At 44.0% G+C, this 25,192-nt stretch overlaps 3 protein-coding genes across 9 annotated transcripts in view; 1 reads left to right on the forward strand and 2 right to left on the reverse strand.

The window, feature by feature from the left end:
• Positions 1-4,605: 4,605 nt before the first annotated feature.
• RPL15 (ribosomal protein L15) lies at positions 4,606-11,715 on the reverse strand. The gene is made up of 4 exons (XM_073333482.1): positions 11,655-11,715; positions 10,129-10,310; positions 8,918-9,054; positions 4,606-4,957 (listed from the first exon to the last, which is right to left on the reverse strand). Exons 2-4 carry the CDS (start codon positions 10,298-10,300, stop codon positions 4,652-4,654), a joined length of 615 nt encoding a protein of 204 aa, XP_073189583.1. The 5' UTR covers positions 10,301-10,310; positions 11,655-11,715; the 3' UTR covers positions 4,606-4,651.
• A 1,218-nt stretch (positions 11,716-12,933) lies between these two features.
• NKIRAS1 (NFKB inhibitor interacting Ras like 1) lies at positions 12,934-19,183 on the forward strand. Of its 2 annotated transcripts, XM_073333491.1 has the most exons (4): positions 12,934-13,027; positions 16,571-16,643; position 16,685; positions 18,806-19,183. In XM_073333491.1, the coding sequence occupies exons 1-4, from the start codon at positions 12,934-12,936 to the stop codon at positions 19,043-19,045; spliced, it is 408 nt and encodes a 135-aa protein (XP_073189592.1). In that variant the 3' UTR covers positions 19,046-19,183. The 2 variants fall into 2 exon arrangements, with proteins under 2 accessions (XP_073189592.1, XP_073189591.1); XM_073333490.1 differs by having other exon boundaries at positions 16,571-16,812.
• Positions 19,184-23,862: 4,679 nt separating this feature from the next.
• The window catches only part of UBE2E1 (ubiquitin conjugating enzyme E2 E1), a 62,345-nt gene continuing 61,015 nt past the window's right edge, over positions 23,863-25,192 (reverse strand). For all 6 annotated transcript variants that reach the window (XM_073333486.1, XM_073333485.1, XM_073333487.1 and 3 more), the window contains one exon: positions 23,863-24,695. In XM_073333486.1, coding sequence (XP_073189587.1) covers positions 24,598-24,695 — 98 coding nt within the window. In that variant the 3' untranslated portion in view covers positions 23,863-24,597. The remainder of the gene's footprint in view (positions 24,696-25,192) is intronic.

Here is a 25,192-nt window from a genome sequence, read left to right on the forward strand (position 1 = left end):
GTTAGATTATCTTTTGTTTTATCTTGTGAATTTTCCCTATGCTAAGAGGGAGGTTTATTCCTGTTTTTGTAACTTTGAAGTTGAGCCTAGTGGGGAATCCTCTGTGTTTTAAATCTTTTTATTACCCTGTAAAATTACCTTCCATTCTGATTTTACAGAGGTGCTTCTTTTACTTTTTTCTTCATAATAAAGTTCTTCTTTTAAGAACCTGATTGATTTTAGTGTTCTAAACATAAAGGGTCTGGTCTATACTTTTATTAAAAGCACTTGGTTAGTATGTTATTCTCAAGCCTCCCCAGGAAAGGGAGTAAGGGGCTTGGGGGAATATTTTGGGGAAATAGGGACTCCAAGTGGTCCTTTTCCTGAATCTTTGTCTAAATCACTTGGTGGTGGCAGCAATACCATCCAAGGACAAGGAAAGGAATTTGTGCCTTGGGGAAGTTTTTAACCTAAGCAGATAGAAATAAGCTTAGGGGGGGTCTTTCATGAGGGTCCCCACCGCTATACCCCAGAGTTCAGAGTGGGGAGGGAACCCTGACAACCCTGCTCCCAAGTCAGTTGCCTCATCTTGCACAAATGCCAGTACTGAAACAGAGAATTACACTTCCACAGGTCTGCTCAACTGTACAAAGCTGATTCTGTCTGCCCTGTATCTAGTTTAATATTGGTTTAATGCTGGTTCCCAATTCTCTTCTCCCAAACATCAGCTCATTTGACCCCATTAAATGTAAATCTATAAGCCTTACATTCTACATACTATATTATAGAAAGGCTGTCAGTGATTAGAAAACAATGTATGGAAACAATAACTTAAACTCACTGTTGATTAGTGTGTCCTGCAGTTTTCAGCTTAACCAGCATTGCCAAGTAATGAACATCTCTATCAACTGCAGGGCAGCCAGTAAGCTCTTCTAACTTGGTCAGAGCACCAGCTAAACTACACCATTTAATCCATTTTAACAGGTTTTTTTGTTGTTTTTTTAAACACTTACCATCCTTAGAGAGGAATGAATTAAGTCTGAACCATAGTTAAAATTAAGTTGCATTTCTAGCACTCACCTTTAACTTCATGCTAAGTGAGTGGTTAATACATGAGGCTTAAAAATGCATCTGATACTACTTCAGGTGGTAAAAGCTTACAGTTGACTGCTTTTGATGGCACTTGGCAACAGCCAAGAGATTTTTTTTGCTACAAAGCGCTATTGTTCTGGAATTTAATTGCTGTACCCATTCTTTCTGGTCTAAAAAGTACCAGACAGTTTGTTCTCAATTACATTAAAAGAAAAAAAAATCTGTTTAGAGTCAGACTGACTTAAAAAGATTGGTTTCAGAGTAACAGCCGTGTTAGTCTCTATTTGCAAAAAGAAAAGGAGTACTTGTGGCACCTTAGAGACTAACCAATTTATTTGAGCATAAGCTTTCCTGAGCTACAGCTAGTGAGCTAGTCTCTAAGGTGCCACAAGTACTCCTTTTCTTTTTAAAAAGATTGAGATTTTTCACACTCCTATCCCAGTTTCTTTTTTTAAACTGTATTCATGTGATTCCTTAACAGTATGTAAATATGATACTAGAGAGAAAAAGCACATAATATTGATCATGTACCTTCGCCCGGCCCCATACATACCCATAAGATTTAAATTTCCTCTCCCTTTCCAATTCAAGATAATGACAAGGTTTAACAGAGTAAGAGACACTGCTGATGTGAGACGACTGCTTTCAAGGCAATTAAGACTTCCTAAAGGCTAGAGGTGAACAGGCAGTATCTTGAAACATGCCTTCACTTTGCTGGAAAAGATACTTACACATCCCACCAAACCACTCTCAGATGAATCCATTTATCAGCTCTCACAGCACTGAAATTCAGCTAATCTGGCAAAGTGGTCATTTTTTGGCATGCTTCTGTCAAATACCTCACTCTTGCACAGCACTTTACAAAGGAGGATAGTATTATTCCCAGAAAACCAAGGCACAGAGGTGATAGGTGAGTTGCCCAAGGTCACCCCCCAGGGTAGTGGTAGAACCAGGAACAGACCCCAGGACTCCTTAAAGTCCACTGCTCTATCCAGTAGGAAACACTGTCTCCCCTATATTGACTGCAGATCTGGCATGTAAGGTTTCTAAATGCCTGTGGAGCAAGAATTTGTTCTGCTGGACCTTGGTACTCCAGAAGACAGATCCTTCTGCAAGCCCCCCCCCCCCCCAGATACAGGAGTGTTTCTTGTCCCTGCTTTCCTACTCAGCCGCTCCCAAGGCCACAGAAGGGAGGCAGCTGCATGGGTTCCTTCTCAGTAGCCAACAACCTCCTCGGTGTTAAGGGGAGACCCGGTCCAACTTGCACCTAGGTTCTTCAGTTTTGGGTCAAGCCAGGCTGTCTTAAGGTCTTGCTTTCCAGAAACAATCCTGTCTTCCCAATACCAATTCCCCTCCCCCAGAGCAAAGTGAAATGAAGGAGACAGCAAAGCTATACACAAGCAGTCTTTCGGATGCCTTTCTTCAAAGCAAAATGGAGTAGCCTCTAGCCTGGCTATAAAGGAACAGTTTCTTTTGAAGTTCCTTCTTGCCCCAAATCTAATTAAACAAGATTTCAAACAGATTGCTAACAAGAGCCTTTTGGAATTGCTCTCCCCAACACCAAAGTAAAATAAGGGCATGGCTACACTTGCAGATGTAGAGCGCTTTGAGTTAAATCAGCCTTTGGAGAGTGCAGTAGGGAAAGCGCTGCAGTCTGTCCACACTGACAGCTGCAAGCGCACTGCTGTGGCCACATTGGCAGCACTTGCAGCAGCATAGGGAGCGGTGCATTGTGGGCAGCTATCCCAGCATGCAAGTGACTGCAACGTGCTTTTCAAATGGGGCATGGGTGTGTGGAGTGTGACGGAGTGTGTTGTGTGTATGTGGAGGGAGAGAGTGGGTTTTTGCAGGGCTGAGAGCATGTCAGCATGCTGTCTTGTAAGTTCAGATGGCAGCAGACCCCCTCCTCCCTCTCTCTCACACACACACACAGCATTCCACAGTAACTGCTTGCTTTGTCTCAGAACAGATAAGCAGCTGGCTGTCAGAAACACAGCTTTCAAAGGGCATATCCGCATTCCAGCAGCGATTCAAAAACAATGACAAGAGTGGCCACTTGACTTAAGGGGATTACGGGATGTTTCCGGAGGCTGATCAGAGGGCAGTAAAGCAACACCTTGTTCACACTGGTGCCGCAGTGCTCCAGCGGGGGCGCAGCAAAAGTTATTCTACTCGTCGAGGTGGAGTACCAGCAGTGCAGTAGCTGCGGAGTCAGAGCGCTATAAGTGCCTTGCCAGCGTGGACCGATAGTGAGCTAGTGTGCCTGGGACTCCTTTATTGTGCTGTAACTCGCAAGTGTAGCCAAGCCCTAAGGCTTATAAACAAGCTGTCAGAGAAGTACACTCCCTTTGGAGTGCCTTCTCTTCAAATTAAAACCTTTTGAGACAGGCTATAATCAAACAAACAAAAAAACAACAAATTTATAGTCTTAGTAGTGTTTCCCCTGTGAACAAAGATTTTTTCTAAATTTGGCTGCACAGAACTACTTCCTCATTCCCAGAAATTTTGTTCTTGGTTGTTTCTGGGAGGCCCTAGCTACTTTCAGGCTGTCAGTTAACCTGTTTCCTCAGCCTGGAGTCCCATGGCTCTCTCAGCCATGTTCCCTGTGGTCCTAGGCCCCAGTGGGCAACAGGCCCCATCACAGCCCAGCTGCATGGCACATTTCTGTGAGAATGCATCATTACTCTCTCTACTCCCAGTGTTATGAATGAAGTATACTAGGAAACCAGATTACATTTCTTGGGGGGGGGGGTGTTAGATTGCATTGTTCCAAAACGGGCAAATGAATACATCTGTTCCATGTAGAATAGGCACATCAAAGTAAATAAATCAGAAGAAAATGCCAGAAGACCTATAAAGAGCAACGGAACACAGCAACAGAGTTCCAGTCTGGAAAAGCTGAGCAGACACTGAAGAACTGTAGGAAATACTCACCAAGCCTGTATCTTTGAACATAAGTCACTGTGTGAACTTATGAACTGGGCATTTAAAATGCATATTTTAATGAAAACAAGTATCTTCATCCTAGATTTTAAATCCAGGTTTAGATTTAAGCACCTTATTGCAGATACCCAGGCTTGAAAACTTCTAATAGTATTAATTCATATTCAACAATTACAACTAAAAAAGTTTTGTCCTACTCACACTTAAGGAGCAGACATCACTCCCAAGCAAATTATGTTTTAAGCATCTTTCAGTTTACCATCTGACACCAATATAAAACAAAACTTGTATTTGGTTCACATCAGTGTGTGCATCATAGCTGGCCTCTTTGTTACCAGCCTCAGCAGAGAACACTGAATAGACATGGAAACCTCAACACCCTTTTTGACCGTAATAGAACGGAGACGCTTGCACTGTTTCTCCTGCTTTACCTGTTGTGATTAGAGTTCTACTCTCCAGCAATGTCACTCTAGCACCCAACCATCAAGTTAAATTTTTTTGCCAGTCCTTTAAAATAAGGCAATACAACTATGACCTCCTTGAGAAAACCTGACTTCCCATTTTAAGTAATTAAGTAGAGACAGTGGAAAATTCAAGATCTCTCTCAAGCTTTATTAGATTGTGACATTTACAAGAATTAGCGATAACGGTGGAGCTGCAGGGTATTGCGTCTTCTCCATGCAGCGCGGCGGGAGCCACCAATGGTGTGATGGAATTTGTGGCCCTTGCCAAGACCACGACTCTTCCTGCCAGCTGATGTCAGCCCACGCATCTCTCTGTGTTTGTGAACTGGTTTGGTGATCCATTGGGTGTCAGGGTTGCGTCTGATGGCCTTGTGGAATGGATCAATCAGGATTACCTCAAAGAACTTGTATGTGGAATCTTCACCCACCCAGTAGGAGTTTAACACTCTTAGAGCCCCACAGTGGCGACCAGCACGCTCCTAGACAACAGGGTAAAAAACAAGAGTTCATACAAGGGTGGAAGGAGAGAAATTCTTTAGGACTGTGTACACAGGGCTCTAACTAGAAATATAAAATTAGGAAAGGGACAATTGAAATTTACGGCACTTAACCCAGGTTCTCGTCCCCAAAAATCCTTGAAGAGGACAGAATACAACAAAAAAGGGACAATTAACAAAAGAATTTGAGACTGGAGAGCAGTTTGGAAGGATTCTCACGTGTGAGAATTAATGAAGAATTAAGGGGAAAAGTGTTTGGTGGACATAACAAAGGAGACTGCTTCACAGCATAGATGCACAATGATGGCAAAGAGTAGGAATGGAAAAAAAAAGATAAAGGATACATTAAGGAGATGATTAGGAGGAATGGAATTAAAGACTGAACAGGAAGAATTGAGAGCAAAGGTGTGGCTGGAGACAAGATTATATGCCACAGTAACAGGCACCAAAAGCCTGAATGTGGCAGACAGGAAGTCAGTTAAGGCAGTGGTGCGCAAACTTTTTCCAGTTGCAAACCCCTCCATTAACAGAATCTGTCCGTGTCTCCCCTCCATTATTGCACAGCCAAGACTTCCTCACAGCAGCTGGCTGCTTCTACCTTGCAGCCAGGAGGCATTGCTAGGGCAGGGCCAATACCTGCTCTTCTGCTCCTCCCACCTCAGCTTTTCCGTGTGGGGGAAGACGTACGTGATGGTCTCTGGTGGTGGAGCCAGGGTTGGGCACAGAAGCTGCCTGGAGCAGAAATTGCACAGCACACTGACCCACGTCAGGAGGTGGAGGAGGAGCTGGTGTTCCCTCTCTGCCCCCTTCTACTGGGGAGGCTGACCTGGGCCCTGCTGCATGGGGCTGGGCATGAGCCACCTGGCATCACCGCTTGCTTCCAGAACAGTCCTCCATGCCCACCTGGGGGAAGCAGGGGGGGAAATCACACCCCACAGTTTGTGCACCACAAAATTAAGGAATTTAAAGGAGAAGGATTATATGACATGAGTGTCATCAGGTTACTGGACATGTATTAGGCTATGAAAGTCTTCTGAGGGAAGTGATGGAAACCTCATTAACTGGACACCATCTTATACTAGAGAAAACATACACACAAAAATCACTACAGGGAATAATCCCGTATTGACTGGAAGGGAGGACGGGAAGAGAAGTGTTTTCCTTCTCTCAAACTTCTATGGAGGGCTGCTGCCCACTTTGAGACACAACATCCTCTCTCCATTAACGGATGGCCAAGAACACCGCAGCTCAGTTTTCACAGAAACAAGAGAAAGAAAAGACCTATTGGGTCATCTAATCCTGCTCCCTCCCCAGACAGTTTAGGACTGTTCTCTTTTTATTTTTGTTAGTGTTGTTCAGTTTAATATTAAGCATGTGTAACCAGAAAACTTTCAGCACTACCCATGGGAGATTACTCCACAGGCCAATAGATCTCCCTGACATCCCACTCCATTTCCAGTCCTGCAGCAAGAAGTGGACCTAGTACAACTATTATATATGAGACAAAAAGCAAGGACATGAAGCCATGTTTCAATATCAAAAGGAGCAGAAAAGGGCATTACATTGATTTAACTGCAAGGAAAAACCAATGCAATATTCATCTTTTTTACACTCCATCCAAAAGTTAGAACCCTGCATCACAAGCATTCCTGCCTACAGACAAAGCCTTAATAATGACTGAAATAGACTAGCAGTAAAAGTTGTCTATGAGAAAAAGTATACAAAATTAAGTAAACTGGTGTCTAAAGAGCTGGAAACCTGGCTAGTCCTTTAAAGTGATCAGAACTAATTAGATCAAAGGTCTAATTAGCATGAGGCAGACAGATCTGAAGACCTTGCAATTTTTAAAAAAACAAACAGTGACTTGCTCAAAGACAACCTGGATCGCAGTTTAGATTGCCAAAAAGGAAATAAATTATTTTTTCTACAAAAGTGGCACTTTACAGGAAAGAGGGAAGTCAGAACATTCCTGATATACAGAAATACCTTTCAGGGTAAAGATAGACAAAACACACAACAGGAGACAATTCCAAACAGGCTTTGACTTATAAAGAACAAGTTAACTGTTTTCTCATTCTTTTTTTTTTTTCTTGGCATTACAAACCCCCACCTGCTCACCCCTGCCCATGGTCAAGAGAAACACTGGAGAAATGTCCCCCTCATGGAAACTACAGATCTACTGTCAGACACACAGCACCCCCCATTCTCACAATGTTGCCTTTTGTTTTTAGAAAGATTTGATGGTATGAACTTGCTGTACAAAGACAGTTCACTCCTCTCATCATTATGTAAAATAATGTATAGTTAAGGCTCTGATTTGGAAGATTGGTTGCACAGATGGAATTCATGGCCTCTCAGTGTGAAAGCTGGGATGACCCATGAACATCACATTTCAAGAGCACATTATGAGTGCATAACAAATGGAAGCACCTGAAGCTACCAAGTAGTCTGAAGTTTCTTTAGAACTGTCTAGCGCTCAGAAGGCTCTAATCATGGAAAAAGCCTACCTTTAAAAAACAATTAAAAAGGTCTAAGGGTATATCAGGCAGTTTGTCTTCAACAAAACATTTATTTTTGGGTTGTTGGACAATTGGATATTTTTCTAACTTGCAGGACGGAATTCCATATTTAACACACAGTTTTAACATTTCCTCATGACTCATCTTTAACATTCTTTTGACAGTAATTAGGTTTAACTGAGTTCTCAACAATCTTTCAACCAAACTCTCTCCCATTACCAATTTCTGGCATCACTATAGCTTCAGTATTTCAGTAGCGAGTCATCAAATCCAGAGCTAAGTTAACCCACAAATAGTCTTTCAAGCTCTCAGGGTATCAGACTTTTTGTCCATGTTAGGGACACTTGTTTAATACAGCCCTCCCCACACCAAGTAAGGCAGATCAGACCGTGACTAGCAAATTGATTCATCAGCAGTTTTCTGTTAAACATTAGAGATGTTTCGTTCGGTGGACTGTAAATGAGAACTTTACAGGGAAGAAATGGAGAGATACAAAACACCTTCTAACTATCAATTCAGTAAGATAGGGGCATTCTCAAGCTGTGGGCCACAGCACATGCCCTGATCATATGGTGTTAGCTCTTATACTGTATAAAGCACAACAATCCGTGCCCTGAGGTGGTTACAGTCTAAATCTGATCATAGACTATAAACAGTATGTAATGAACTATGACAATAGCATGAAATACTGAGTAAAAGAATTGTTTTAGGGTAGAATCCGATAGATGTTCTAATCTATTCCCTGTTCTCTTATTATCCATAAACCTATCCCTTCATGTATTCTAGGATTCTCTTCTCACCAGGTACCATTCATCTTGCTACACCAAGGGAGCAACACAAACTGACTAGGATCATGTTAGTTTCATGAAAATTATTTTACTTCTTGGCAAGCAGAGTATTCAGAAGCAACAACTCAGTTTAAATTCTTCAGCAGGAAAGCGATTAAGATTGGAGAATAAATATGCATACCATACCATGCATATCATAACAGCTTTAAACATCAGGAAGGGTTTGTTTGGACTGTCTAGGTTACAGAGACCAAAAGCAAAGGTGAAAACATGCACCATAACATATTTGAAGTTTCTTGATGTCAAACCCCCTTATTTAATGAAGGCTATCCACTGTTGCTGGCTGTTCTATTGTATGCATAGGACAGCTGCATTGACAAATTCGGTGACTGTTCTGGCATTAATGTGCAGTGCAAATGACTTGTCAGGTTAACTTCTCTGCACACTAGTTTCCCCATCTGTAAAATAAGAAATGGATAAAGAATCCTACACAAGTACTCTGGTACTATCATTAGTCGTGATCTTCTGCGTTACAGAGGAAATCACTCTTTTTGGTCAAGAAGGATATTCAGAACCAGTGCAACTCAGCCCCCCAAAGAAGCTGCTATTGAGTGACACAAAGGAAAGACACTTACCTCTGCTACAGATTGCAGGCTCCGGGCAAATTTCAGCTGGTTAACACCATGATTTACAGGTTTACCATAGGTAGCACCTTTCGGGACTGGGCGTTTACGACCACCACGACGAACACGAATGCGGTAGATAACATAACCTGTAAACACCATTTTTTAAAAACTGAGTTTCTTGGAACTACAGACTTCTGATAACCTTTCAGTCACTAATTATGCTTTTACACTTCCCCACTGGGGCTATACTTCTATGCTACCACAAGTACTGTTTTTTGTACAATAATCTTCACCCACTGCTCACCAAGTGGTACAGCATATTAAGAACTTGTCTGCACTAGAAAGTTTTGTTGTTTTGTGGATACTGGTACAGTTAAAGTGGCAAAACTCCCCAAGTAGATAGCTCCACTGGCATAGAGTATTCTGGTTTGGGAACCGAAATAACCTACCGATATAAAAGTACATTTATACAGGCTTTTACCTGCGTGTTGCCCCCTAAATTCCCTTCCATCCCCACAAAAATGCTTCACCCAAGTTTAGTGTTTTTAACCCTGGCTAGCTGGGAGCGTGGATTAGAACCCAGGTTCCACTTGGGTAGTTTGCAGCAAGGATATAGACTATATCACTCAAGTGCTGATAGGCCTCCAGTGTCTTCTCATAATTCTCTCTGTGCCCAGAAGGACAGACAAGGTCTCCCACAATTCACCGAGAAAGAATCAGGGCTCAGTTCATTGCAGAACATAGAACTAAGAGATCTGTCCCCAGAAGTGCTGGTGACACACAACAAAGAATGCAACACCAGTGAAAACACAGTAACTTGACTGTGGCTGGTCTATACCTGAGCTAGATTAAACCGGATGCTGAACACCCAGGCTAACTCAGCAGTGAAGATATACCCTAAGAATAAGGGGACTTCAATCTCCATACGTATTTAGGCTGCGGTTAGCTTCTCTACCCGAAGTGCCAATGTGGGTGCCAATTAAGAGTTAACTTACATTCTACTTGTATGTGCCCACAACTCATATGGTAATTTGGTATGATACCAAACTACTTTCACACAGGAAACAAAGTTAAACTCTCAGTGAAGAGCATGATTAAGTATGCAGCACGCTCCCATCTACACTGATTCATTAATATTCAATCATGGAAGGAGCCATCAAAAACCATTAACATTGTACCACTAAAGCATGCTGACCTCACACCCTTTTAGTTCTAGTTACCTTGTTTAGCCTTATATCCAAGTCTACGGGCTCTGTCTGGCCTGGTTGGTCGAGGAGCTCGATGTAGGGCAGACAACTGGCGATACTGCCAACAGCGGACACGCAGGAGGAAACGCATCACATCTGACTGCTTCTTCCTCCATAGCTCTTGGATGTATTTGTAGGCACCCATGTTTGTTTACCTGCTGAATTAGAGATCTGTGTGAGCTTGCAGAGTCTTTCCAACCGAAAAAATATAACATCACACAGAGGGAATAAAAAATATGCTGCCTTATGTGAACACATTTCCAAAGCTCCCTATACATATGTCAGGCATGATGACACTGTTAAAGCAGCACACATCCAAGATTCTGGAGATCTGTAACTAACCCCACACATACCGATTACCATCCTGAAGTTTCCTCTCCTTTTTATCTGTTTATGTCTTTATACCTCAAACTCTTCAGGGCAGAGACTTTTTTCCTTTGTGAACCTGCTCAGCATGTTTTGGCTGCTACCACAAACTAATAATATCTGATCTGAATTTTAGTTATTGCTCTGTAAATTTAAAACTTCAGGGAAGTCACGCTGGGTCTCAGTTTCTTCACCTAACGAAAAGCTTACTTTATCGGTTTCTCAAATACTTTGAGATCTTCAGGAGATCATTAAAATTCTGCAAAATATTCAAGAAGCCACTTATCCCATACAGCATAGTTTTGCAGGTCTCACGGGAAGTCACAATGCAAATTTAATTCAGCCATGTCAAATTCAACCCTCAAAAATATCTCACCCTGAGACAGCTTAATTTATAAACAAACCCACATTTCTGGTTATCTTCCCTTCTTGTGCTAAGAGTTCTGGCTTCCCATCTACCTATATTGGGTGGTATTTGCTACACCAGTCCCTCTCTCTGCTTTCAATGCGGCGGTTTAAGAAGCCTTTGCTGATCTACAGGGTGCAGATGCCTGCCTGTATACAGCAGCACAAACTAGTAAAAGTAAAGCCAAGCTGAATAACTGGACTCAGTATCTACCCCCCACCCAGGCTCCTCCTCAGTGAGGCTCCCCCACGATACAGCCCTAAGGCTTGGCTGCCCCTGGACCCTAGAGCGACACGCCCCTCCCCGCACACACATGTCAGTCAGAAGCTGTCACCCCCACTTCGTTACACTCGAAGGGCTGCCCAACAGCAGCCAGCTCAGAGAGGCCTAGACACCCGCTGCACCCCCCTCCCCAACCCTGTCATGGCTGTTCAGAGGCCCAGCCACCCGCACCTGGCCGCCCAGTAGGGCTCCCCACTCAGCTCGCCGCGGCCTGCGCCCCAGGCACCCCCCACGCAGCGGGGAGGCCCGTCCCAGCTCGGGCCCAGCACCCCTCAGGGGCCCGTCCCGACCCATCTCCTGCCGCCCGGTCCCTGCCCCGGAGCCCGAGCCCGGGCCCTCGGGGCCTGGCCCGCGCACGGAGCGGAGAAGGAGGGACGGATGGGCGGCTCCCAACCTCCGATGGGGTCGGATGCAGCCAGCAGCCCAGCACGGCGCAGACACTCACCTGATGGCGCCCGAAGCCGGAAAGGAAGAGGCCTACCTCCCACCGTCCTTTGCGGCCCCTATCGCTTCCGGCCCTAGCGCTGGGACCTGCTGGGAAACGTAGTTCTGAGGGGGCCAACGGCTCTGATTGGCCTAACCTCCTCCGCCCCGCCCCCCTCGCCACATGCCAATAAAAGGAAGGGGCGGGGCTGCGATTACAAATCGGGCTGTGGGTGGGCAGGACTTGAGGAGGCGCCCCACTCCCAAGGTGGGAGGAGCATCTTTCTGCGCGGGGGGGGTCCGAGCTCCCGCCGTGTTCTTGGGGCGGGCGCTGTGGGCGGAGCCCGGCCCCAGCTCTCGGAGAGGCTGGGCGGGGTGTGCGGTGCACGCGGCAGCTGCTCTGCCAGCTCAGGGTCCCCGCCCCCTCCTGCCAGGGGCGCCCCCTGGCGCTAGGCTAGTAGCCGCAGGGAAGGGCGGACCTGGGGCCTGCTCGCTGGGCTAATAGCCCCTGAGAGAGCTTCCCTCTCAGCAGCCTCCCCCCAGCCTCCCGGCCAGCTGGCACCTGCGTGCCCGCGGCGCCTCCTCTGCCCCGTCTCCGGGCCAGGGGTCCCTGCACATCCAGCCAGGACAAAGTCGCAAGTCAGGGCCCCCACCCCCAGCCGAGAGTGCCCTGTACGCAGCTGTTATCGGCCCGCCGGTGCCTGAGCTTTTGGGGGGCACTGCTGCCAGCATTTCCCTGTGAACGTGAGGGCAAGATGCATGCTTGGTTTGAAACGCAGGCCCAGGCGCTCACGTGTTCCCAGGAACTGGCGTGATCAGATCAATATATATATATATATGAAACCCACAATGTGGTGGTGGGAGTTGGCAGCACTGCACAGGCCGTGTGCTGGGTGCTGTACAAACACAAAAGCAGGCACAGTCCCTGCCCTGAAGAGGCTGCAAGGCCTTGATCCTGCAACTATGTAAGCAGGTGTGTAACTACTTGGGTGAACGGCCCCCTGGAAGTGGAGGGAATTGCTTGCCTGAGTAAACTTAAATGTGTGTAAACGTTGGAAGGCTTGAGGCCTAAAATGTGGAGGGGGAGCAAATTGCATTGTTCTAGAAATACCAGCTGCTGGTGACCTCTTCAGATAGAGCTCTGCTTCAAAATCAACTCCATGGCTTGTTGAACTGCATAATTAAAATATACTGAAGCACTAAATGTTTCAGTGACTTTGCTGTTAATGTAATGTCTTAAATATAACAGATCCCTGTGCTTGAACAGGATTTATTTGCTGACTTTGCTATCCTGAAATAAGATGGGAAAGGGCTACAAAGTGGTGATTTGTGGAATGGCATCAGTGGGAAAAACAGCAATTTTGGAGCAGCTTCTCTATGGAAAGCATACTGTTGGTGAGATGTTTTCCATTTTTATGATATTCCAACAAGTTTTAGGGGTACCAATCCGGCCTTTATTTTTCTTGCCTTTACTGAGGTGAAGGGGGAGAATGAACATGGTGTTGTTTTTTAGCAGCGATCAGTTTTCTGGAACTCTTCTGAATATTGTTTTAAGTCTTCTATATCACCTCTTCATGGACACTTGCAAAGTAACCATAAAATTGGCTGTGTGGGTGTGTGTGCGTGTGGTGGTGGTAGTGGTGGGGTTGTTTGCTTGCTCTTCTTGCTGCTTAACATAAAAGTTTAAAAGAGGAAAAAAAGATGAAGAGTGGAGGGTGTAATATGTGTTCTTTCTGCCTGTTTTTTGACACTAGAAATTCTGGTCTTCCACCTGGGAGACTATATTGATGACTGTAGAATGAGTAGACTTATTACATCTGAGATGTAGTAGATACAGATACCTAGAATAGGAAACCTGCTAAATTGAGAGGGGAGGTGATTTCATTTTTGTAGACTGTTTAAAACGTAGTTTTAGTTGTGGTTGACACCTGTTTAGCAGAACATCTGGTAGATAGGCTGTGAATTCCATAGCACCTGGCACTCTTCAGCCTGACTTGTCTTGAGAGAGCAGACTAGAGCAGTGACTGGTTAACTTCTCCAAAAGACGTCTGGAAAGGCTTTTGAAATATTCCCTCTGTTCAGTAATGTCTCAGATGGAGGTCATACCTGTACTTTGAGGTGCCTATGGCCCCTCTGTTTCTGCCAAAGCTTATCAGCTATGAGACAAAAGGATGGTGAGAACTTCAGTTCTGTTGAAAATGCTTCTTTTCTTTATATCTCTGCCTCCTGACTGCAAAAGGTGGCCCACCACTATGTGTACTATGTCCAGCTCCGCACATCTGCTTGGATCCTCCAGCACACAGTCCTTTGCGGGATAGAAGCCTAAAAGCTGTATGGTGAATTGTAGAAATATAGATAATAGCAAATGTGCTTTGCCAAAATCCCCTCATATACATACAATCTGAGGTGGGATTTTCAAAAATGCCCAAGGAACACAATGGGAGCATGGATCCCATTAAAGGACAATGACACTTAGGCTCCTAAGTCACTTGGACACTTCTGATAACCCCACTTTTTTGTAATCTGTTTTGCTTATTTGCAGGTTCTTTGTGCATTGTCTAAGTTTACTATAAAGAAAAGGAGTACTTGTGGCACCTTAGAGACTAACCAATTTATTTGAGCATAAGCTTTCGTGAGCTACAGCTCACTTCATCATTCACTGTCAAATATTTATTGGACAATGGCAGTCAGTATCTGTGATCCTTACTCTTTGTATTTCTAAATTGCAAAACCATTTACACTAAACAAATTTTACAGTGTGCCTAGTCTGCTACAGATGAAATTTGCGAGCATGTTTCTTGCATGGTGTTGATTAGCAATGTAAACAAGGATTCTTGCTCCCGACCCCCTGGACTCTCCGAGACTTAGGCTAGTTAGTAATGCTATAAATGACGTGCCTTTCCACCCCCGTAATCTTTAGCTTTGTTTTATAACAGTTGTAACAAGGCCTAAGAAAAATGTCTGTAGGCAGATTGTACGAACCAACAACTGTAAATACTCTTGGCAGCATGATTTCAACCATAGCATTGTCAGGTGGTTCTGTCCTCCTCTTTCTCTAGCTGATGCATGCAAGTCTAAGATTACTAATAATCTTCAAAGGTGGGTTATTCTAACTGGGGGAAATTCCCACTACATGAATGGCCAGCAGGAGGCCTATGTGCCACCAGAAACTGGGAATGAGCGACTGGGGATGGATCACTTGATGGTTACCTCTTCTGTACATTCTCTCTGGGGCACCTGCCACTGGCCACTGTTGAAAGACAGGATACTGGGCTAGATGGACCTTTGGTGTGACCCAGTATGACCGCTCTTAAGTTTTGAGTGGCACATGGGCCTGGTGCTACCCTTTTGCAGAGGCCTGAATTTCACCCATTGAGACTACTGGTGTGTAAATTCCTATGCCTCAGAGAAGTCCTTAAGGTCCTCCATTGTTACTTATTCTCACTCCCAATCTTAGCTCTTTCCAGCATGAAGGACTTCATTTCCACCCCTTTCTCATCAGGTAAGATGGTACAGACATATCTGTTGCTGCTTCCATTATGTTGATTGGGAGGAACGGTCACATGTACACTGACTAGAGGCAGAGAGCAGGAAGAAATGATTGTTCTCTGAAGGGATTCAATTAGCCACCTAGTTTTTAAAAATGCCCCAGCACACCCTTCTGCTACCACTTTCCTGAATCAGATCTACAACCTTATTTCGCACTCATTCTCTTTTTATTAATCAGTCCAATTTTTCCTTGTGCTGTTAGTCTTATGTCCTCATGTCAGTGTGGCTATAGTTGGAGGCAAGATCAAATAGTCTGGTCAGAGTTTGCCATGTATCTAATGGGAGCTGGATTTATGAAGACTAGAAAAGGAGGGAGGGAGTAGCGAGGAGAGCTTGTGCCACTTTTTTTCTGGAAACAAAGGTTGCATGCAGCAGCGGAAATAATCAGCACAGGTGTGGGTGGAATACTTCAGCATCTTTGTTGGCATGAAGAGTTTCAAATAGTGTTATTCAACATAGTAAAATCCTTATTTCTAAAAGTGTGTCAATATTGTCTAAAAATCAGAAAGCTATCTTGTCTCAGATGGAGGTCATACCTGTACTATCCACCCTACAAGAACCAACAAGTGTATGTTTGTGGGTGTGCAATGGAGGCAGGAGATGACAAACTTTGGTAACAGAAGGTTTGTTGGAAAACTTGAAACTACTACTAAAACCACTGAGCTAGACTTGAAATTCTGAGATCTCCATCATGTCCTTAAGTTATGTAGATTCCCTGCACTCAAACATCCTTCAGCCTTGCCGCTTATAGCATCATATGGCCTGAGTCTACCTGTTGGGTAGTTAGTACTTTACACAAGTAGTCCCTAGACTACACGTATTAGTCCCCTTACTCTACTTGTGGAGTAAGGTACTATTCAATATGAGGAAGGGTGACAACATATAGGGACTAGCTATAGGGACTAGATAGGTTGCTAAAGAAAACTTAATTAAGCCTTACAGTAGTAATTTCTTTAGTACTCCTTTTTCCTCCGTTATGCTGCCTGAGGGGCAAATTCTGACTCCTCCGCAGCTGGCTTTATACATAGAACAACTGGTACAGTTCTGGTGGGCAGGATTTGGGGAACCTGTGGGAAGGGCCAACTAAGTTATATCAGCCTGAACTTATGCCCATAAAAATGCATTAATATATATTAATGTACTGAATGTGTATGTGACATGGTCTCATTACTGTAAATAGCTAGCCCGTTGGTCTTGCTGAGAACATAATGGGATCTGAGTTCAAATCCTGGTCAAACCCATCCAAAAAAAAGTTTTTTTTAAATGGATTGAAATGCACTGTTGAAAGCCATGAGTATTAGTGGTTTTACTGAAGTATGAATAAATACTTACAGCATTACTTTACAGAATTTATTATAAGTTCTAACTTTTAGGGCTTTTTAAAAACAGGTTTAGAAGAAGGTGCAACATTGGAAGATGTGTATTTGGCTTCAGTCGAAACAGATCGTGGGGTTAAAGAACAGTTACGTCTCTATGACACTGCGGGTCTGCAAGAGGGAGTAGAGTTTCCAAAGCATTACTTCTCTGTTGCTGATGGTTTTGTTCTTGTGTATGCTGTGAACAGCCTTGAATCCTTCCAGAGAGTAGAAGTGATCAAAAAAGAGATTGACACAATCAGAGACAAAAAAGAGGTAAAAGCTTGATGCCTTAATTTCTTGGTCATGTCTGAAATAGCACAGTAATGGAAAGTTAAATTACACAGCAGTACAAAGGAAAGCAAATATTCCCTGCAGTCTTGGGCAATCTATACAAGAGAATTTCATTAATCCACACACTATATAATTGGCACAAAAGATAAATATCTTGCCCCTCTTCTCAGCAGAGATGTATGTAGTATTTCATATGGACGGTAGTATAGTTTGTAAACTGATCAGGTGTTATACATGAAAACTAAAGTGCAGTGGATAAAACAATGTGGTCAGTTATCCTCATTTGCTTTTAGTGTCATACTTGCTCATTTATAAAATACAGTAGTTGACAATGGGTCTCCCAGACATTAGTCAATTAGCAAGGAGGATCTACTGTATTTCAGTCTGGCTGTTGAATCACTTGTGAAGAATGACTGCTGTATTTTCCCTTAGAAAGCTGCTAGTGTTAGCAGTTGATACAGTGTTGCAGCTCTTCTAGATGAACACCGCCTGCACAGTACACTTGTGTTTACCATCTTCTTAGAGTATCCATATATCCTTTCATAGTTCTCCCTGCTAAATGCCTTTAGCCGATAGGCCAGCAAAATAAAGCTCATTCAGGCAATAAAAAGGGAGGGGGTAACAGGCAGAATGTCATACCACTTCTTGCAAAATACAAGACGTACTTAATTAGTACTCAAAATGTATTCGGGGAGAGGGGAAAGGAATGGTTTGACAACGGTGCAACTTGCAGTCACAGAAGAGACAGATTAGCCATTGACCATAGTTAGGTATCTTGTTTCCTGAGTGGGTTGCTGAAGTTATGTTCTTGAGGGTTATTGTGCTTTTCTAAGTTAACTCCCCCCTTTCTGGGCAGATACAGAGCTGCTTATGTGTGGGTCTGGGAAGGCCTTCGTGGTAAATAAAAGATGCTGTGATCTTGACTAAAGCATGTGGTGGAAATGGTGGCCCTATGCAATACGAGTTAAAACATCAACAATATTGACAGAACTTAAAGCAGTAATCCTGACTTACTCAGAAGGTAATGCTCTGAGAGCTCTACAGGGAGTCGTAGAAGATATTAAAGCAAGAGAACCTGTGGTAAAGTACTTACAGACAGAAGAACCCCAGGAAAGAAACTGGAGGCATACGACATCCCAGAGTCTGCTCAACAGGAAAGAATAGTTAGGCCTGGCTACAGTAAAAACTAGTGCTGGCAGGAAGAGGGGAGGGAGAGAGAGAGAAGAAACAACCCAAAGCAAGAGGAGAGGGTTAGAATTAAAGGGACACGGTAATACGTTTGAGTTCAGGGCTGTACAGAGCAGGGCTTCTCCAAGGAGTATATAATGTTGAGACAAAGTCCTCTGACTAATTTTTATTAGTCTTAGCTTTTGTACCTAGTTTATACATCTCTCCTCCAGGACAATATGCCACTTGAGTGTGATATTTAGAGGGGGTGCCTGTATGTTGTTCTGAGTAGTGTGACAACTTGTAGTAACATCAACAGGTTATCTTATGGAGGAAGAGACTTACTCTTCTTACGCTACAGTCTGGGGCTTGGAAAGCAGCAGTCTGGGCCAGGTCTTGGCTGCCTTACTGCCTTGTATTGTCATCATCTGTGTGAAGGTGTCAAACTGACATTCAAGAGCATTCTACGCTCTTGTCATTGGTGTGTGCAAAGCAAATGGAGAATCTGGCTGTAGAGCTTTGCTCATCACCAGAATGGATTTTCATCGGGTGATGTGACACACTCCACTTTCCTGCCTCCCTCCGGTTGTGGGTAGCAATCGCCACCCACCTTGCTCCCAGCGCACTGAGTGACACAGGTTTAAACCCCACATTCTACTACTTCAAAATTCAGAACGTGTTTAGGGTGAGCCAAAATTAACGTAGAGATTTAGATTGTGAACGGCCTAGCTCCTGCATGCTATTTAACAACTTTGATACAGTGATTGATCTGCATATACCACCTGGACCTTTTTGCTCTTCTTTCTAGGTGACAGTTGTTGTCTTAGGAAACAAAACTGACCTCACGGAGCAAAGACAAGTGGAAACAGAAGTAGCCCAGCAATGGGCAAAGGCTGAGAAGGTGAGACTGTGGGAGGTGACAGTGACAGATCGGAAAACACTCATTGAACCTTTCACTTCACTAGCCAGTAAACTTTCCCAATCCCAGAACAAGTCAGCATTTCCTTTGCCTGGGAGGAAGAGCAAAGGCAATAACTGTGATAACTAAAAACCCCTATTCCAGGGGAGGCTATTCATCTGCTGCTGCAAGGGCCTGGTGTCTCTCTTTCTCTGCCATTTGTTTGGCATGTTTTTTCTGAGGCAGTACTGAATTCAGAATTAAAATCAGCAAAGTCATGAATGTAGCTGTCCTTCAATCAAGTATTTTCTTGGAAAACCACAGCTGGTCACAGTCTTAAGCACAACACAAGGAAACACTTTGTAAAAAGGTTATAATGGTCACTGGGGTGTTATAGTAGATCACTGCAGTGATGGCTGTCTATATCCCCACGCATGGCCATTTCAGGCTGCTACTGGGTCAAGTTCACAAGTGTACAATTAATAAACTACTCCATATGCAGCTGTCCAGCCTCTGTTCTTCCCCTTTTGCAATTGCAAAATCTCCTGGCTGCAGCAAAGGAGAAAGGGCTTACCTATCTTCCCATGGCTAGAGAAAAGGTGTGTGTGATGTAGTTTCAGCCCCTTGGTGCCTCACTTACTACCCATGGGTGGTGTGTATAGTTGAAGTTCCAGCACAGCTGAGTGAGAATACTCTAGGAGGAGACGAACAAGAACATTGCCTACCTGGCAGGGGTATGCATCAGTGTTCCTGCTGCATGTGGAAATGGTGACATTCCATGAGTGATTCTCAGATAGGTCAGGCCTCACTTGCAACTAGCGATCAAAGGCTGGAACATAATGTGGCTTCCTTGTAGTTCCCCCTAGACTCATCCAATATGGAAAGTGACCTTTACTGTTACGTGGTATACAAAACAAAAGCTTGAGGAGCAATTAAAAAAAAATCTCTACCCTTGGGGAGAGTAGACTAACTATGTAAATTTTGTTTCACTTTTATATTGCTGATGTTAACTGAAGCAAAACCTGGTACCTGCTCTTGGTTAGATATCTGACAGTTTCATTGACAAGAGATGGTACAAATTCCCTGTTGCTAGTACTGTAGTTCTTAAGTCAACTGGAACCCTGCCACAGCTTAGGAAATATGGGAGAGAAAGGGCTGCAGTTACTACCCTTGCCTAGCAGAGCAATCATCAAACACTGCTGCTGTCTATCTGCACAGGGAAGTTACACCTCGTATTCTGTAGAAAGACTAAGGCTGTGTACATGCTACAGCTTAGGTTGGTATCCCCCCTGCCTTCCCCCCCCCCAGCAAAGTAAGTTACACCAACCTAAGCGCATGTGTAGACAGCATTGTGTCAGCAGAAGAGCTTCTCCCACCAACATAATTACTCCAGCCCTGTGGGCGGCAGTAGCTGTTGATGGGAGAGCTCTCTCCTGTCAGCTTAGAGCATCTGCACTACCAGTGGGGCAGCTGCAGTGGCTGTAAGTTCTGTAGTGTAGCCATAGCCTAAGTAAAGAACAGTGTGAAGCACTGTATCTCTTTGTGGAAGAGGCTTAATGAGTGTAGCGAGAGGCCTGCTAGTGGTGGGTATATCTAAAAGACAGCCAGCCAGCTCCGCATGGCAGATCAGCAGAAATGCTTTTGCAGATCCCTCGGCTGTAAAAAGTGGCACAGCTTCCAACAGCAGATGCATATGATACTGAACTTGACCTCACAGGACGGATCAACACATTTCAGGATTCTGCTCTCCTAACAATCTGAACAGGACTGAGGAGGGAGATAGAGCGAAAGCAGCAGGAGAGCAAATCATTTCCAGAGAGAGAGAGAGAGAAGTTGCTTGGAAAGCCATATGAAAGAAACAGTGAACAGACAAGTGAAGTTCCAAACTGGAGGAGTAACTCAGTAACATTTTTGGTATTTTAAACAGTGTTGCACTGTCCTGAGTCAGCAAGACCTCAATAGTTATTTGTGGTGACACTTAAGCTGCTGAGTACTGTCATTTGAAAGTCTCAATTTTGATGGCTGCACTAACCCTTTAAATATGTACCTGCAATATCCTTCTGCTACACAATGGTATGAATAACTCAGTGCAAAGTATGAACAGCGAGTAAGGGTGGTGCAATAATACAGTTTACCAAAATGAAGCAAGTTTTTATGATGGAGTAACTTGGATTACCTGTATACTTGAACCTGTTTTTTGTCTTGCCCCGTGAGGTAGTTCTGGATCATTGTTCTTCCTGTGCCCAAGGCGTATGACAAGAGAGTCAGCAATTACATCTTCAGTTATTCCTTATGAATGAGCAAGCTCCTGCTACACTCTGCTAGAACTTTGCACATGTTTCTGTTGAAGGATTGCAGCTGACTAAGAGCTTTGGTACTAGCAGAGCAGTAGTGGAACGCCACCCACTTTAACTTCCTGCTGACTGTACATGAATCCTCCATGTTTCTCCACACATGGAGTGTTTGCAGGAGACCACTGACTGGCTTTGGAAGTGGGATGAAGATAGGACTAGTTTGTTCTACCAGCAGTGGTTCTCCAGCTTTTACATGCCATCATTGACCTGCCCCATGTTACCAAATTTAAGGCACTCCCATCTCCCCATAACAGAGGAAGTAGGGTGTGCCACCCCTGCTGTCATAGCAGCAGGTGGAGAACCCATGCTGAGAATGGCAGATGAGTCAATCTCAGATCAGCCACATGGGCTTGCCAGGTGTCTAACCAAATACTACCTATGAAGTCACCACATAAGTGGGTGTTGTGTATTAGAGAGCAGAGAAAGCAGGCAAGATAAATAATGCTAGCATGTCAGAAGACCTTTAAGGTTGGAGAGTACAGTGTTACCATGTGGATCTGTACCCTATCTACTTCTGCACTGCATAGCCTGAATCCTATAGAGCAGGGGTGGCCAACCTGAGCAGGAGCCTGAATGTACCAATATTCGTTGCCAAAGAGCCACAGTAATATGTCCGCAGCCCCCTGTTAGCTCCCCCACCCCACTGGCAGTTCTGCCAGTCAGCCCCTCCCTCCCCACATCTCCCAATCAGCTGTTTTGTGGCATGCAGGAGGCTCTGGTGGGGAGGAGCGAGGGCATGGCAGGCTCAGGGGAGGGGCAGGAAGGGGTGGAGTTGGAGCAGAGCCAAGGGTTGAGCAGTGAATGCCCCTTGGTGCCTGTAGCTCCAGCCCCAGAGTTGGTGCCTATACAAGGAGCCACATATTAACTTCTGAAGAGCTGCATGTAGCTCCAGAGTCACAGGTTAGACACCCCTACTACAGAGAAAGTTCTATATTGTTTGCTCCCCTTGCTGTGATCCAAATGACCTGATCCCTTTGTCTGAAGCAGAGGAAATCAGGTGGTAGTATGGCATCAATTTGCCACTGTAGCACTGGGAGGAGTCCTCTCATTGGCAATCCACCTTCCAGGCACTAGCTAAGTCAATGGAAGAATTCTTCTGTTGATCTAACCCTCCCTGTAGGCAGCACTAGGTTATCTTAACTACATCTCTCAGGGGTGTGAATTTTTCACACCCCTGAGCCACACAGCTATGCAATGTAACTTTTCAGTGTAGGCCAGGCCAAACTAACAACTCAGCACTGCTCTGCTTGGGCATTAAGAACCTAGGTGGTTTCTAACTGGTCTACACTGAAAACTTCTGTCAACCTAGCTACCATCTTTCAGGGAGATGGATCTACATGACAGGAGAACCCCAGAGGTTGCTTTAGTGACTGGCTACACTGAAGCACTACAGCCGTACCACTGTGGCATTTTAAGTGAGAAGGCATTAGGGATTAGACAGGGTGACTAAGTAGTAGTTGGTCACCACATAAGCAAGAAAACCCAACACATTACTTTTCATTTGGTCAGACTAGATACTGGCATTTTTTTTTAAAAAAAAAGCCCTTTTCTTTACAGGTCTGTCCTACTGCTTTTTAGCCACTCAGGCTTAGTGTCCTTTCTAAATACTACAGTCCCTTGCAGTAAAGTAGCTGATCTAGTTGTAGCCCTCAAACTGTTCAGAGCCGCTGGTGTTGTGTCCGAGTGAAACTTGCATATATGTACAGCTTTCTGCAGGATTAGTAGGTTTCTATGGGCAGTGAACTATTGCTGTTGAGAGTGTGGTTCAGTGACTACAGCAGGGAGGGGATAGACTGAGGCAAGGCTAGTGTGTTCTGTTCTTTGTTTTACCATTGATTCAATACCTGTTGAAGACTGATCACATAGCTCCCTTACAGCTAGATTGTTGTCCCTATCCCTTACTGGGCTGTACAAGTGGCATTATCAGGAATGAGTTTTGCAGCCCATCTCTTTTATGATGCCATTCCTTCTCCTCCTCCAACTGGAAGTACAGCTCCCTCTCTCATATTACAGCTGTGACAGACATTCCCCTCAGGGGCTCACCTGCAGCCCGTCCTTGGTCTCACTGTTCCAGCTGCATTCTCTGCAGTTTTAGGTAATAGGCAGCACTTCAAAACCAGTTTTGGGAGCAGTTAACCTTAAAGTTAAGAAGCTTGGAATGTTCAGCAATGTGCTGGGGCAGGGATGCTATGTAGACCCCTTCAGGTTCTACTGTATGGAGCTGGACTATTCCTACGGTAGGCAGTGTTGTGGCGGACCTGAAGAGCTCTGTGTAAGCTCAAAAGCTTGTCTGTTTCACCAACAGAAGTTGGTCCCATAAAAGATATCGCCTCACCCACCCTGTTTCTCTATTCATGTGCTATCAGCCGGTACATACTAATGTAGAAAAAGCCTTTCAAAAATGGAAGCAGTAGGAGCTGCTTACTACAAAGCACCCATCTAGGCAAGTTTACTGCCATTGATAAATCAGTGCAGGGAACTCTTCCCTGAATGCTTTCAGACACCAGCTAGCTTACAAGGAAAAATAGTGGGTACTGAATATAGGTCTTTCATCAAAACATAGTGGGGAGAAGTTTTTTCAGCAAAACAACAAAGCAGGTCACTAAGCGGGAGTCATTTTTTTACATATTTTTATTAGCACAGTAACAAATGCAGACTTAAGTAGCCCACAACATACAACCAATCCACTGAGTGACTCCTATTCCACGCCTTACATTTAAACAGCTTAAGGTATTTCACTACAGGTTGCCATAAATCCTGATTAAAACCTTTATTCTTTTCACAAAGGTAGATTGGCATATAAAATAATACATTAACTACTTCTCATTTCCTATATGAGGCCATATATCCACTCCTCCATATTACATATCATGAGATGAGTCTTTAAAAAGGAATTGTTAAATACCAGCACACCCTCCCAAGGGGAAAAAAATCCCAACATCTTTTACAAAAACAAAAAGAAAAAACCCAGTGTGTAGAGTCTTCAAAGGACTTTTACATAAATGTCAACATATGTACCTGTACAAAATTAAGCTGTTTTATCTTTTACATATCGCAAGCAACTGAACCAAAAAAATGTTTAAGTTTACATTCTTCTTTTTACTATATGTGAGCTAATATTGCTGAACTAATGACAGTCTTAAAATATGCTATTCCCGATTCTAGTTGTCTACTGTAGCAAGATACCTTAAGTTACAACAACAAAATCTTAGGAAATAAAAGACTGAATAAAATCTGTTATAGAAATACCCTACTCTTTACCAGCACCCTCCCTCCCCCCACTTCAAAATCAATAAGCAGCTCTTTCCATCACAGACAAATAATGCAAGAGTTTAACAAAAATCCATTTTATGTAGCATATCTCTTGGTCCACTGTCTGGCCATTCTGTCATGCTCTGCTCTGTTAGTCATATACTGAGTGGCAATACTTCCAACCAGGGGATCAGCTGAAAAGGAAAAAAAAGTTCCTGCTCATTTTAGTTAAGAGAACTGGGAAAAACATAAAAGAAAAAGTTGAGAATTGGTCTGATGGGTTACCCAAAAGCACTCATTGGGGTGGTGGCGGGGAAGCGGGGAGAATACATGGTGGAACACTGACCCATTGTATAGTACATAGATTATTAGACTTTCCAAGTAGAGAACAGGTCTTAATTTGTATATGTAAATTTATGGTGCTTTATAAGTGATTGCTCAATGGGGGGGGGATGGGGATTCACTAATTCAAGTTTTAAGGAGGTAAAAAAACAGATACTTATGCTTTGCCATCCTTGTAGGTTATATTGTAAACTTTACCTGATCTGTGTGCTTCAATTTCCTTTACCATTTCTAAAGCTGTATGCATGTCTCAGACACTAAGTGCACCTATATCAATATAAATCTGGCTTCCGTGAAAAGATTAGATCAGGTGTTTTTGGTGAAGTACACAGAGCATAACACCTTAGCT

The sequence above is a fragment of the Lepidochelys kempii genome, chromosome 2, assembly GCF_965140265.1.
Source record: "Lepidochelys kempii isolate rLepKem1 chromosome 2, rLepKem1.hap2, whole genome shotgun sequence".
Taxonomy (NCBI): domain Eukaryota; kingdom Metazoa; phylum Chordata; order Testudines; family Cheloniidae; genus Lepidochelys; species Lepidochelys kempii.

Coding starts and splice junctions, on each gene's coding strand:
- RPL15 (XM_073333482.1), bottom strand. CDS start 10,300: ATGGGTGCCTACAAATACATCCAAGAGCTATGGAGGAAGAAGCAGTCA. Junction 9,055..10,128: donor TGGATATAAGGCTAAACAAG/GTAACTAGAACT, acceptor TGGTGTTTACAG/GTTATGTTATCTACCGCATT. Junction 4,958..8,917: donor GCCTGCAATCTGTAGCAGAG/GTAAGTGTCTTT, acceptor CCTGTTGTCTAG/GAGCGTGCTGGTCGCCACTG.
- NKIRAS1 (XM_073333490.1), top strand. CDS start 12,934: ATGGGAAAGGGCTACAAAGTGGTGATTTGTGGAATGGCATCAGTGGGA. Junction 13,028..16,570: donor CTATGGAAAGCATACTGTTG/GTGAGATGTTTT, acceptor TTTTAAAAACAG/GTTTAGAAGAAGGTGCAACA. Junction 16,813..18,805: donor CAATCAGAGACAAAAAAGAG/GTAAAAGCTTGA, acceptor TCTTCTTTCTAG/GTGACAGTTGTTGTCTTAGG.